Below are 12,561 nucleotides of genomic sequence, written 5' to 3'. Positions count from 1 at the left end.
CCTGCAGGCGCTCCTGGCCCCTCCCTCCTGCCAAGTGCCCCCATAGCAAGCAGCTTGCTATGGGGGCACCCGAGCAGGCTCACTCCTGAGCTGCTGCACTGTGTGTCCATTCACACATGGAGCGTAGCTCAGCCCCTCCCCCACTCTCTCCTCATTGGGTCGCTGGCTGTGATTGACAGTTGGGGATGAGGAATGTGGAGGAAGAGTCCTTGGACAGCTGCTGTTCTTGTGCATATTGCTGGATCGAGGTGCTCCCCAGGTAAGTATTACAGAATAAAATGCATGAAGGTAAAAAACATTGAGCCTTTAAAACCACTGTAAGCCTTTACCATTACTTTAAGGTGGGAACTGGGAAGTTATGTTTGCCTCTTTAACGCTATTTGTACTGTGCTGGCAGATCTTCATTGTCAGTTGTGAACTAGATGTGCACGTGGCATGTCTTAGCAAAGGCTTAAAGCGACATTAAACTTTTTTTTTTTTTTACTAACATGTCATACTTACCTGCTTTGTTCAGTGGTATGCAGCCCAGATCCTCCTCTTCTATGGTCCCCTTGCTGGAGCTTCAGGCTCTTTTTCTGCTGGTGCCCCATTGGAAATCTGTGTTCCATGGGGGCACCCAAGTGGGCTTCCTCCCAACCTGCCCTGTGTGCGTCCATTGACACAGAGCGGGCGGCTCGACCCCATCCCCTGCTGGATTGGCACAGCATTTGATTAACAGCTGCTATCAATTTACCCAGGGAAGAGGGAGACAGCAGCGAGAGCAGTGTGAGAAATCACATGTGATTTAAATAGATATTGCACCGCATTCCTGTTCAAATCACATGCAATTCTTTGCAGTGCGACTTGAGCCCATTCATTGTGTATGGGCTCAATTCGCACCACACCCACACAAAAAAGGTGCAGGCATATTTTTTTTTTGTCACACCAGAATTGGATGGCGTGTTCACACCTGTTTTTGGGTGTCATTCATTTAACATTGACCCCGGTGGCAGATCGCATGAACAGAGTGCATTTAAATGTGATGCGAGAAACGTTCAGGATTCTTTGTGTTTCCTGCACCGCATATATGTGAACTGGGGCTAAATCACATCACCCAGTGTTATGTTCTCTCCCAAAGTCATTAGCTATAGAGAGCAAACTGAACAATTATCCCAGAAAACATGGATCAAAACATACCAAAGAGAGCAGAGTGAAGAAAGAAAACCATTACATCTAGTAAGGCAAAGGTTACCCATTTCAGGACCATGAGAGTGATGACATGGAAAGACATGGACATTAAAACACTAACTATTTTTAATCCTTATGCTGCTAGCATTAGTAAATAGATAGGAAGATATATTATTTTTACTTGTTTTAAACTTAAAAAAAAAAATTCTCTCCAGTTCTTTCTTGGTTTCTGGCCTATGCCCAAATGATGTTGTGCATCCCAGGAGTCCTAATGGAAATTTTTTCTTTCACCTGGAGGAGGAGAGGAAGGGCTTTCTCAACTAAGCACACTCTCCTGCCTGAGCCAAGGGTAGATAGATTCCTGGAATTAAATACTACAAGAATCATCTGCCCTTATTCAAGATAGAAATGCTGGCGGGGTGGAGGTTCAAAGTGATTTCTCAACAACATAAAACATGGATGAATTGGTGAGCTTGCTATTAATATTAATATTTATTTAGGTTTTTGGTGCTCAGATACAATTTAGTTCCACTTTAATGCACTTTTAAACAAATCTGTCCCCTATGTGCACATTGCAAACTCTTCCAAACAAAACAAGCTGCCTGTACAGATCTATGAATAAATTTGCTGTAAAGAAACAACTAGAAAAGTAGGAAATATTTTTAGTAAGCTGTGAATGGAAAGACATAAACATATAGTGAGGGTTTCTCACATTTGGCTGCAAAGGTGGAAACACAGTTTAACTCATACAACTGCAGGTCTTTCAATCATTAACACACTAAAAGGTAATCATTGGCCGAACGTAAATTTTGCTGACTTTTATGTAAAAAAATCTTTACCATAACAGATGACGTTATATTAATAGAATGACCTTTTTCTGCATTCCATTTCATTCATCTGGTTCTGTGTTCCATTCAGCATTACAGCAATTCATAATCTGAACAATTATGTCTTCCTTTTTGGCTAAGAGAAATGTGAGTTTTATATGTCTGGCATTATGCTCCCTTGTGCGTATTTGATATTTCCTGAGTAATGTTTCTTTCTGTAGTTGTTCAAAACTTGAAGACCTGCCGGCAGAGCAGTGGAACCACGCCACTGTCCGCAATGCCTTACGTATGCTGCTAAAGGAGATGAATCAGAGCACACTTGCCAAAGAATGCCCCCTCTCCCAGGTCAGTACAGCACACAGAACTCCTGTTCAATGCATTCTAATTGCTCAACTTCTTAGGAGCTAATACGTTCTATTGATTTCCTTGCTTCAAACATTGTACTCAGATGTATCTATCGACCCAAGTGCACTTATTAATTAATTCTTTTCATTATTACATTAACCACTTTATGTTATTCCAAGAATGCATACAAACCAAGTGACAATGATATTTTATGACATGGGCTTGAGATTTTATTAAAGCTGAACTCCATGGAAAATAAAAAATGACCCAGCATAAGGCTAGGTCCACACTAGAACGCAGTGCAGGAAACCTAAACTCTGTGTGCATTTCCCACACTGTGTTCAAACGCACTGCAGTTGTAATCTGCCGCGGATGTCAATGTTAAGGTAAAGATAACCCACCCTGCATCTTATCACTGCAAAGAATTGTAGTGATAAGATGTGTGAGTTCACACAGGAGCAGTGCATAAAATCTCCCCGCATGATGGGTTCCACCAGCTCCAGCTCCCTATCTGACTGTGGACATCAGCAGCTGCAGGTTAGGCTCCTCCTGCATGGACTGCACTCACCATTCAGAAGCCGTCTTTGCAATTCTTTGTAGTGTGATTTGAGCCCATTCATTTTGTATGGGCTCATATCGCACCACAAAGGTATCGGTACTCGGTATCGGTGAGTACTTAACTGAAAGTATCGGTACTTGTACTTGCCAGTAAAATAACAGTATCGGTGTATCCCTAATAGCTACGTTATTCCTTATGTAGCACCCTCCTTGTTTAGCAAAGGGGAGCTAGAGTCCTAATTATCAGTGAGTGAGGCTGAGTAGCAGCCTGGGTGTAATAGCTAAAAGGTTAAATTGTGGTCAGAAACTGAGAGGCTCTGCAGGTGGCCCCTCTGGAATCTCCCCCTGTTCTAGGGCTTTGGAGGAAGACCCTAGAGGCAGTGGGGGGATCTGAGGAGTGGATGGCTTGCACTCTTGAGGGGTCCTAGCTAATCCCCAGTAGAAGGCTTGGCAAGGAGCTGGACCCTTAAAATTGTTGGAGCCTGCTCAGCTGCAGGAAAGTTCGGGTGGAAGATAGAGAGGAAGATGTGAGGCTGAAGGAAGGAGGCTGCGAGGAGGCCCAGTGGGATGGAGCCTATCTGCAAGCCTGGAGCTGGAAAGGAGGAAAGCTCAGAGCTCACCGGCCCCCTGAAAGAGGACCACTAACCCAGCAGCGGTACAGGAGAGGATCTGAGTGAGTACACCAGCACACCCTGGGCAGAAAGGGGAAGGAGTACTCTGGTGGGAAAGATTAGCCAACTGCCAGTGACTGTTCATCTCTTAAAGTGACAGGAACCGGATCCCCTGTTCAGGAATACCTCCAAATTGCTGGTTGAAGAGAAGTTCATCTAGGGTCTGGGGTGGTATACTAAGGAGATGCTGGCTAGCTCTCCAACAGACACTGTGCTACAGAGAAGGCTTGTAAATAGTTCCAGGAAGTTGTCTTCAGTTCATCAGTACCCTTGAGCATTCTGTACACTCCCAACCTTATCCCAGTTCAAATCCCCTAAATAAAACAACAAAACCAAAGCTCAAATACTGATTTCTGACTCTGGATGCAAGCTTTTGTGAAAATGTCTGATGCCTGGCCGTGCAGGACTATAGGGGGACCCAAATCTTCTAGCGCCTCCCAAGGGGGTAGAGCTACACTTACTCCAGCAAGCTTCCTAACAGCTGCATGACCAGTCCCCCATACCCACTTTTCTTTTCTGCTCTGCTGGTGTCACAGGCACTCTGGCATAATCACATACAATGCAGGGCTAGCAGTCCTGCATTTTAAGTGAGGTTATTGGGGTCTAGCCCACAACTCACTAAGAGTGCCAGAGAGAGGAGAATATCGGCTGCTGGGGGAGTGAGGAATTAGGTGAGCATTGCTACTTTTTCTATTCCTAGACAAAGTGAGCATTTAACCCTTGTAGTGTGGGGGGCACCCCACCACAGGGGTATTTTTAAACTTTTTTTCCCAGGGTTAAGAATCTAAAAACAATGCAGCTGTATGAGGCTCCTCCCACACAGCCGCATCATTCAGTCACAGACTTCTGTGAATCAATGAACTACATCTACTGTTGACGTCCACAACCAACGGCTTGTAGTTCTCAATGAACTGTGTGGGTGCTGCTGAGAGCTCTCATAGTCCATGGATTCTTCCTGCTATACAACTGACTTTCCGTATGTGAGGTATGGGCAGACAGCTGACTTTCTGTAGGAGCCTGGCATTGCACCTGCGATCTGCTGATCGTGGGTGAAATATCATACAGGTTTCAGTGTAAAAAAATAATAAATGCACATTTTTTTACCTGCAAAAAGATGTGCATTTACTACAGGTACTTAAATAATGCCATCAAGCGCTTTACATATGTATTGTATATTCACATCTGTCCCTGCCCTCAAGTAGCATACAATGTAAGGTCCCTAACTCTCATTCAAACTAGGGCCAATTTAGACAGGATCCAATTAACCCAGCAGCATGTGTTTAAAGAGTGGGAGGAAACCCACACAGGCACAGGGAGAACATGGAAACTACAGGAAGGCTGTCCTGGAGATGGGATTTGAACCCCCCAGCCTGGTGCTGTTAGGTGGAAATGCTAACCACTTATCCACTGCACTTAAATAGTGTTGTGAAGAGTTACAGCCAGATTAACTAACATTTAACTTCCTGCTCTGCACTGTTGCCCATTTAGAGTGTCCATACTGGACAACCCTTCCTCAGTATTTGTAGTGGAGTGGATAGAGCTTGATAGGAAACTGAGAGATTAGATCCTCATTCAATCAGTCTTCTTTTTGATTGTTAGTATTTGGTATATCATGTATCCATAGCCACTATCCAGTCCATTAGCAGCTTTTGAATCTGACCACTGCTGTCCAGTGTCAATCAAAAGCATGAAGGACCTGATTGGGAAGTGCGAGATTAAATGCCCATTGGGCCAGTCTTCTTTTTGATTGACAGGGCATAATATATCATGGATCCATAGCCACTTTCCAGTCCATTAGCAGCTTTCCAATCCAGCAACTACTTTCTGCTATCAAGCAAAACAAGTTGGACCTGATGGTTAACGGGTCTCTCAGTTCCCATTCAGACTTTACCCACCCACCCAAAAGGCGCTGTGGCCATGGGGATTAGTTCCTCATCAAGTTTGCCACCCCTGTGAGCTTGTCAATTCTCACATATGGGCATTGCTGTATTTGGGTAATGACATCACCAATATCCCCATTTACATTGTTTACATTTAGTTTTTGGCCAGGGAATCGCCTGATCTACAGCTGAAGGAATCTGGGTTAGAGTCCTATGTGGAAAGCTTGCACATGCATGACAGCTTCCCAGCACAGCCATGCCCAGGGTGAACACTGAGGCACCTCTGTATGCCAGTTCAGAGTTGGTCTTAATTACCTCCAGTTTCCTAATCTGTGTGCTGGTAATAATCTTTAAGTATCTGATGCTGCCATAGCGTCAGGTTTTTAAAGTAGCGGTAGTAAGAACTAACAGAATTTGTTGCCTGTGTTGGTAATGTTGTCAAAACTGGTACAAATGCTTGCCTAAATTAGGGGTAGGTAATTTTAAAGGAAACTACCACAAGAAAAGTGACAAATGATTTATTGGATTCCCCAGTTGGTATCAAAATCAGAGTTGTTTCATATATTTGAAAATCTGTGGAAGCCACACTGCCTTGTCAACGTCCGAATGTAAAATGTGATCCCTCTTTACATCAGTGTTAGGATTAATGACAAGCAAACTGGATCAGAGAGGTGCACAGATAGGCCTTTTTTTAAACAAAGGAAACAGCCGATGCATTATGCTGCATACTCCCTAAAATATAAATATTTCAAGCAACTCACAGATTATCAGTGGGGCCATTCTTGTTAAGCATCTATTGCATTATAGCATGAAATATAAAAAAGGGAGGTTTAAAACCAAGTCATTGATCTTTCTGGTAGTTATAGTTCATCCTTTAGACCTCTTGACTTGCCTTGAGCCTTTGGCATGAGGACATTTTATCCTCTCCACTTGTGTTAACAGTCCCTGTGCAGATCTCACGTGGCAAATTCATTTTGCAAATCCACTTAAAAAGTAAATACCCTGCCATATGCGTGAATTGTTATTATGTGTCCCAATAGGTTAATATGTTATTGTCAGCTGCAGGTTGGAAAGCTGCCTCGCAGGAGCAAGGGCTTCAGGGACAAAGCACTTGCATATTAACCCTGTCCTGCTGCTGGAGAAAACTGCTGCAGATTACCCAGATCTTTAACCCTGTAATGAGGAAAAAAAATGCTACTAACCACGAGGCTCTGGGTTGCTTTAAAATCATTTGGATATGGCAGTGATAAATGAGATGTCATTAAAATATACTTAGAGACATTTTTTTTGTTTTGGATAGAGTGGAGAAGGATTAAATGCTTGTCCGGCTTTACTGCCATTAAAGACTGGAAAAATTCCTTCACTTCCTGTCTAGTGAAAAGGTTCTCCCCAGGACAGGAAGTGAGAGGAAATCTCTGTCAGTTGTTTGTGTGTTTCCCTGGTGCAGATTCTCCCTCAATTTATTTGTCGCCAGAACTGAAAGTCAAGAGAAATCTCTCTAATGGAGCAGATAGCAGTAAAACCTAACAGGCGTTCTAACTCATACCCGTTCTATTTAAAACCTTAGAGAACCAACCTACTCAGATGTTTCACATGTGTGGATTGTGTTGCATTAAAATGCTCATGGATTTTGCTACCCTGACTAGGTGTATTGGGGTGCCATTTAAACTGAATGACACCACAACACGCTGCATTAGTTTTGTATTTTATCACACAGACCTGAAGACAGCCTACAAGTTGGGGTTATACATTTGAAGGCATCTCGTGTGATACAGCACCTACATAAAGGATTCATTTCTTATTGTAAAAGAAAATGTAAAAAATACTTCCTACAAAGAGATATTGTTAACACTTAGAAACATGCATGTGAAAAATATCCAAATCAGTGAAGATATGGAGGAGATTTCCACATATTTGCTGTGCACCCTGTTCTGTATTAGCAGCCATTTCAGCCTAAAGGAGTTTGGAAAGTTGGCAGGATTTGTCTATGGGATTACTGGGTTAAGAGTCAACTGTGTGTTAGAAAGTATCACTTTTTCACTATACCACTGTATAAATACTGTAAGGCTTCATGTACACTGGCAGTTCTTAAACTTGAGTTTAGGAGCTTTTGCTGTTTTTTTGCCAAATATCCTAAACTCAACTCCATAAAAGCCTGTGTGTACATATAGGCTTTTAGCAGAGTTTAGGAGATGCCACATTTAGGTGAGGTTAAACCTCCTTTTGCTGAACGCAGAAGAAACACGTTCAGGATAGGAACGTTTTGACCACCGGCTGTGGGAAAATACAAAAAGCTGCAAAAGCGCAGCAAAAATGTGCTAAACACGGTACTGCATTTTCAGTTTTCCTGCGGCCACAGTTAGGGTATGCTAATGTACATGTAGCCTAACATTTCCACATGAATGTTAGTAGATTCTCTATGTGTAAACTCATTTTGTCATATACAGTATATTTATTGGACCTCTAACCCAGAGCTGGAAACCTGCTTTCTGTGCGCGTTTCTCACACTGTGTTCAAACCGCACTACCCGGCAGGTGTCAATGCAATGCGCACTAGAACTCGGAGCTGCAAACTTGCTTTCCGTGAGCGTTTCTCGCACTGTGTTCAAACCGCACTGCCCGGCAGGTGTCAATGCATTGCACACTAGAACTCAAAGCTGGAAACTTGCTTTCCGTGCGCGTTTCTCGCACTGTGTTCAAACCACACTGCCCGGCAGGTGTCAATGCAATGCACACTAGAACTCGGAGCTGGAAACTTGCTATCTGTGCGCGTTTCTCGCACTGTGTTCAAACCGCACTGCCCGGCAGGTGTCAATGCAATGCTAGCTTCATCCGAAATTCAGGAAATGCAGTGTGCTTGGTACTTCTGCTGCATTGTATTTCTGTTGCAGTACATTTCTTAAGAAGTGCATGCTCGTGCGGTGCAGTGCGATTTAAGCCCATTCACATGGGCTAAAAATGCACCACACTCAAATTGCACAGGAATGCGAGTGTGTTCCTGTGCAATTCCTGGAGAGAACCATCACCTTTTCCACTTTTACAAATGTATTTGCTCAGCAAAAAAAATGTTGCAATAATAATCTCATATCTAATGCAGTCGAACTCCATTCATCTTCTGGGTAGAATGGTGCCAGGTATCAAATAGCCATTTCCTGTGAACTGACTTTCACAGCCAGAGCTGTTACTGTTGGTTTTTTTGTATACATGTTAAAAAAATTTATTTTAGTTTTGAAGATTAGTTTAAACCCTCAAACAGTAAATATTCTCTGAAATAAAAGACCCTAGAAAATAAAATAGTTGTAGTTCAACTTTTTTAGGTCATATGATATTAGTGCAGCTGTACAGCTGCCCAGTTTTTTTCCATCTAAAAATTGACTTGTCAATTTACACAAGCTACTGACTGGTGCAGCAGCTGGGAGCAGGGGCAGACTGAGAACTCATGGGGCCCCCGGGCAATAGGGGATCATGGGGCCCCTGTGTCCTTGCTCACACTCAAAGCACACCCAAAAAATCCTATAAAAAAGGTACCAGGGGCATTTCATGGGGCCCCCTACTGACCCTGGGCCCTCGGGCAGTGCCCAAGTGCTCAAATAATCAGTCCACCTCTGACTGGGAGTATGTGTAACACCCCCTGCTGCTGCCAGTGTATGCCGTTTGTTGGATGCAGTAAAGAGGAACTTCACCCTTACAAACAAATTACAGCACAGGTACCTTTAGAAATGTTTAGTAATGACAGTCTACAAACATATACATAAATATATGCACACAGTATATATATATATATATTGTGAGAACTAGCACCAAGAGTAGAGCTTTTTAAGCACACAGCCACTCACTTGCTTCTTTTTTTAAGGGCTGTTTTTGCATTTTATTTAAAAGACAGTTTCACATAACAGGTTTCCCACGCAGGGATATCCACCATCAATACAAACAAAATATTCAGTCTCCTGGCTCTCTTTATCAGCCCTGTTGGTTAGCAGTACCTCTATTTATATGGGTCTCCCAGACCACTGGCTAGTCCCAGCACACAGCATTGGACTCCTTGAATGCACACAGCGTTCTTCCAAAATATGGCTTTTTGCACACAGCTATCAGCCGCTCGCACACAGCTAGCAGCCCCTTGCTGCTCTAGCTTCCACCTCTCCTAGTTGGAGCCCTCATCACTCCTGGTAATGACCTCCTGTCTGCCGGGGTGGAGCCCAGAATCATGGTTTGGTCTCTACAAAAAGCCTGCACACACCTGTGCAATCAGTGTGCTGGCTGCTTTCAAAACATGGACCCAGGATTAGTGATTTCATCCCTCCCAAATCACTTAGAAATCTCCAGGCCACAGGTCCTAAAATGGGCTTTACAAACGAAAGAGGAAACTGACAACCCAGTTTCCTCTGCATTAAGAGAACTGCCTGGAGCCCCTCAACCTATATGGTTGAGAATCCTGGGTTATAACCTTCATTTTCACCGTGGCAGGATACCGCACTGCCACTATATATATATATATATACACATATATACTATACACTATATGTCCAAAAGTATTGGGAAACCCCTCCAAATCATTGGATTCAGGTGTTCCAATCACCTCCATGGCCACAGGTGTAAATAATCAAGCATCTAGGCATGCAGACTGCTTCTACATTTGTGAAAGAATGGGTCGCTCTCAGGAGCTCAGTGAATTCAAGTGTGGTACCGTGATAGGTTGCCACCTATGCAATAAGTCCACCCGTGAAATTTCCTTGCTATTATATATTCCACGGTCAACTATTAGTGGTATTATAACAAAGTGGAAGCAACTGGGAACAACAGCAACTCAACCAAGAAGTGGTAGGCCACGTAAAAAGACAGAGCGGGATCAACGCATGCTGAATCGCACAACTGTTACCAACTGTCTGCAGAGTCAATTGCTAAAAACCTCCAAACTTCATGTGGCCTTCAGATTAGCACAACAACAGTGCGTAGAGAGCTTCATGGAATGGGTTTCCATGGCTGAGCAGCTACATCCAAGCCTTACATCACCAAGTGCAATGCAAAGCGTCGGATGCAGTGGTGTAAAGCATGCCGTCACTGGACTCTAGAGCAGTGGAGATGTGTTCTCTGGAGTGACAAATCATGCTTCTCTGTCTGGCAGTCCAATGGACGTGTCTGGGTTTGGCAGTTGCTAGGAGGACGGTACTTGTCTGATTGCATTGTGCCAAGTGTAATGTTTGGTGGAGGGGGGATTATGGTGTGGGGTTGTTTTTCAGGGGTTGGGCTTGGCCCCTTAGTTGCAGTGAAGGGAACTCTTAAGGCGTCAGCATACCAAGACATATTGGACAATTTCATGGGGATGGCCCCTTCCTGTTCCAACATGACTGCAAACCATTGCACAAAGCAAAGTCCATAAAGACATGACTGAGCAAGTTTGGGGTGGAGGAACTTGAGTGGCCTGCACAGAGTCCTGAACTCAACTTGACAGAACACCTTTGGGAGGAATTGGAGCGGAGACTGCAAGCCAGACCTTCTCGTACTACATCAGCGCCTGATCTCACAAATGCATTTCGGGAAGAATGTCCAAATATCCCCATAGACACACTCCTATACCTTGTGGACAGCCTTCTCAGAAGAGTTGAAGCTGTTATAGCTGCAAAGGGTGGGCCAACTCAATAATGAACCCTACAGACTAAGACTGAGATGCCATTAAAGTTTGTATGCGTGTAAAGGCAAGCATCCCAATACCTTTGGCAATATAGTATATATATATATATATATCTGTATGCTGATGTGATTTTAGTGAAAGAGGGGTCTGCATTCAGAATTCAAATCCTGAGGGTACCTCATCAAGCCATATTAGGTTCTCAGGAGATTGCTGTAGAGGACTAGACATGTGCACGCCTGAAACTTTCATTTGATTTCACATGGATTCGCTCATCGAATAAAATTCATTTCTGCATGTTCGGTATGTTGCCCAGATTCATGTTCAGAATTTGTTTAATTTTTTTGGCATTCGTTTTGTATATTCATTGGTCCAGGTGAATTTGAAAAATGTTTCACTTTTTCTGGAAGATTACTATATATTTGATATCGGTTCAGATGGATTTCAGTCGAAAGGATTTGATATTTTTGGACGCTAGTTCAACCCACCAAGAGAAATTGTATGAGCTGATTGGACAATATCTACTGGCGTCATGTACATCCAAATTAACAAATAGAACACAATTTGGATTCATTCGTTATCTGAATTATCGAATAAATTTGAAAATGGAATAAATTTCCACATGGGTGCGAACTACTATCTCATCCGAATGAAATAATGCATTTGTTATTTTCATTATAACTTCGGATTTGTTGACATTCGTTACTATGTCAGTTTGGAGTTTGAATGAAATTTTTGTCTGAAAAACTAATGAAAACGAAACACACGTCTACAGAGGACATTGCAATGGCATTTCATGACTAAATTCTCTGCAACATTCAGGGCACCACTGGAGGAAGAAGACCATTAGGACCCGTGATGTCACATAACCTGGCCAAAGTCCTATTGGAAAAGTTATGTATACAAAATTGTTTTAAATAATAAGTGTGTGTGGTGGGGGTAGGGGTCCAGGAAACCTGGAGGTGGGCTTTAAAGGGAACTTACAATTAACCCTACTGTTGAATTAAACTGTTGATGGATATTAAATGAAGTGACTGGTTTATTTCAAAACACATATTAGAAATCCATGCATTTGTAAGCTCTAAGGTGTACCCAGATCCAATCCATTGTTATTGCTATAGCATGTCCTGTGCCATTATGCTGATAGCTCTTAGCAGTCTAACAGGCTGCACTGAAGACTAGTAAAATATCCTCAGGCAGGCAGCAAAACGCAATACGTTTGCATTTTAAAAAAAATACATTCACCCCCTTGCAGCTGCTTCTGCTGGCCTTTCAAGAGGTTCTAAATGAAGGGGAGGTGGCGTTTCTGATCAAGTGACCTCTGTAAATTGCAGGAACATAATCAGAAGCCCCTCCCACACTGTGTCCTGACTGTTACCAGTGACTGGGAGCTGTCAGTGACAGCTCAGTCAGTGTACTGGGAGTGTGCAGTGAACATGCTCTCAGCACACAACAGCAATGTACTGTGGACAAATGTAAGTGGTA

At 43.1% G+C, this 12,561-nt stretch overlaps 1 protein-coding gene across 2 annotated transcripts in view; it reads left to right on the top strand.

Moving 5' to 3' along the window:
• The window catches only part of SATB2 (SATB homeobox 2), a 273,671-nt gene that overhangs the window by 102,305 nt on the left and 158,805 nt on the right, over positions 1-12,561 (top strand). For both annotated transcript variants that reach the window (XM_089671725.1, XM_089671714.1), the window contains exon 5: positions 2,216-2,339. In XM_089671725.1, coding sequence (XP_089527851.1) covers positions 2,216-2,339 — 124 coding nt within the window. The remainder of the gene's footprint in view (positions 1-2,215; positions 2,340-12,561) is intronic.

The sequence above is a fragment of the Staurois parvus genome, unplaced genomic scaffold (genome assembly GCF_062004578.1).
Source record: "Staurois parvus isolate SC_StPar_1 unplaced genomic scaffold, SC_StPar_1.0 ptg000011l, whole genome shotgun sequence".
In the NCBI taxonomy this organism is placed as follows: domain Eukaryota; kingdom Metazoa; phylum Chordata; class Amphibia; order Anura; family Ranidae; genus Staurois; species Staurois parvus.
The sequence above is the reverse complement of the archived record's forward strand: the minus strand, read 5'-3'. Positions and strand labels throughout refer to the sequence as shown.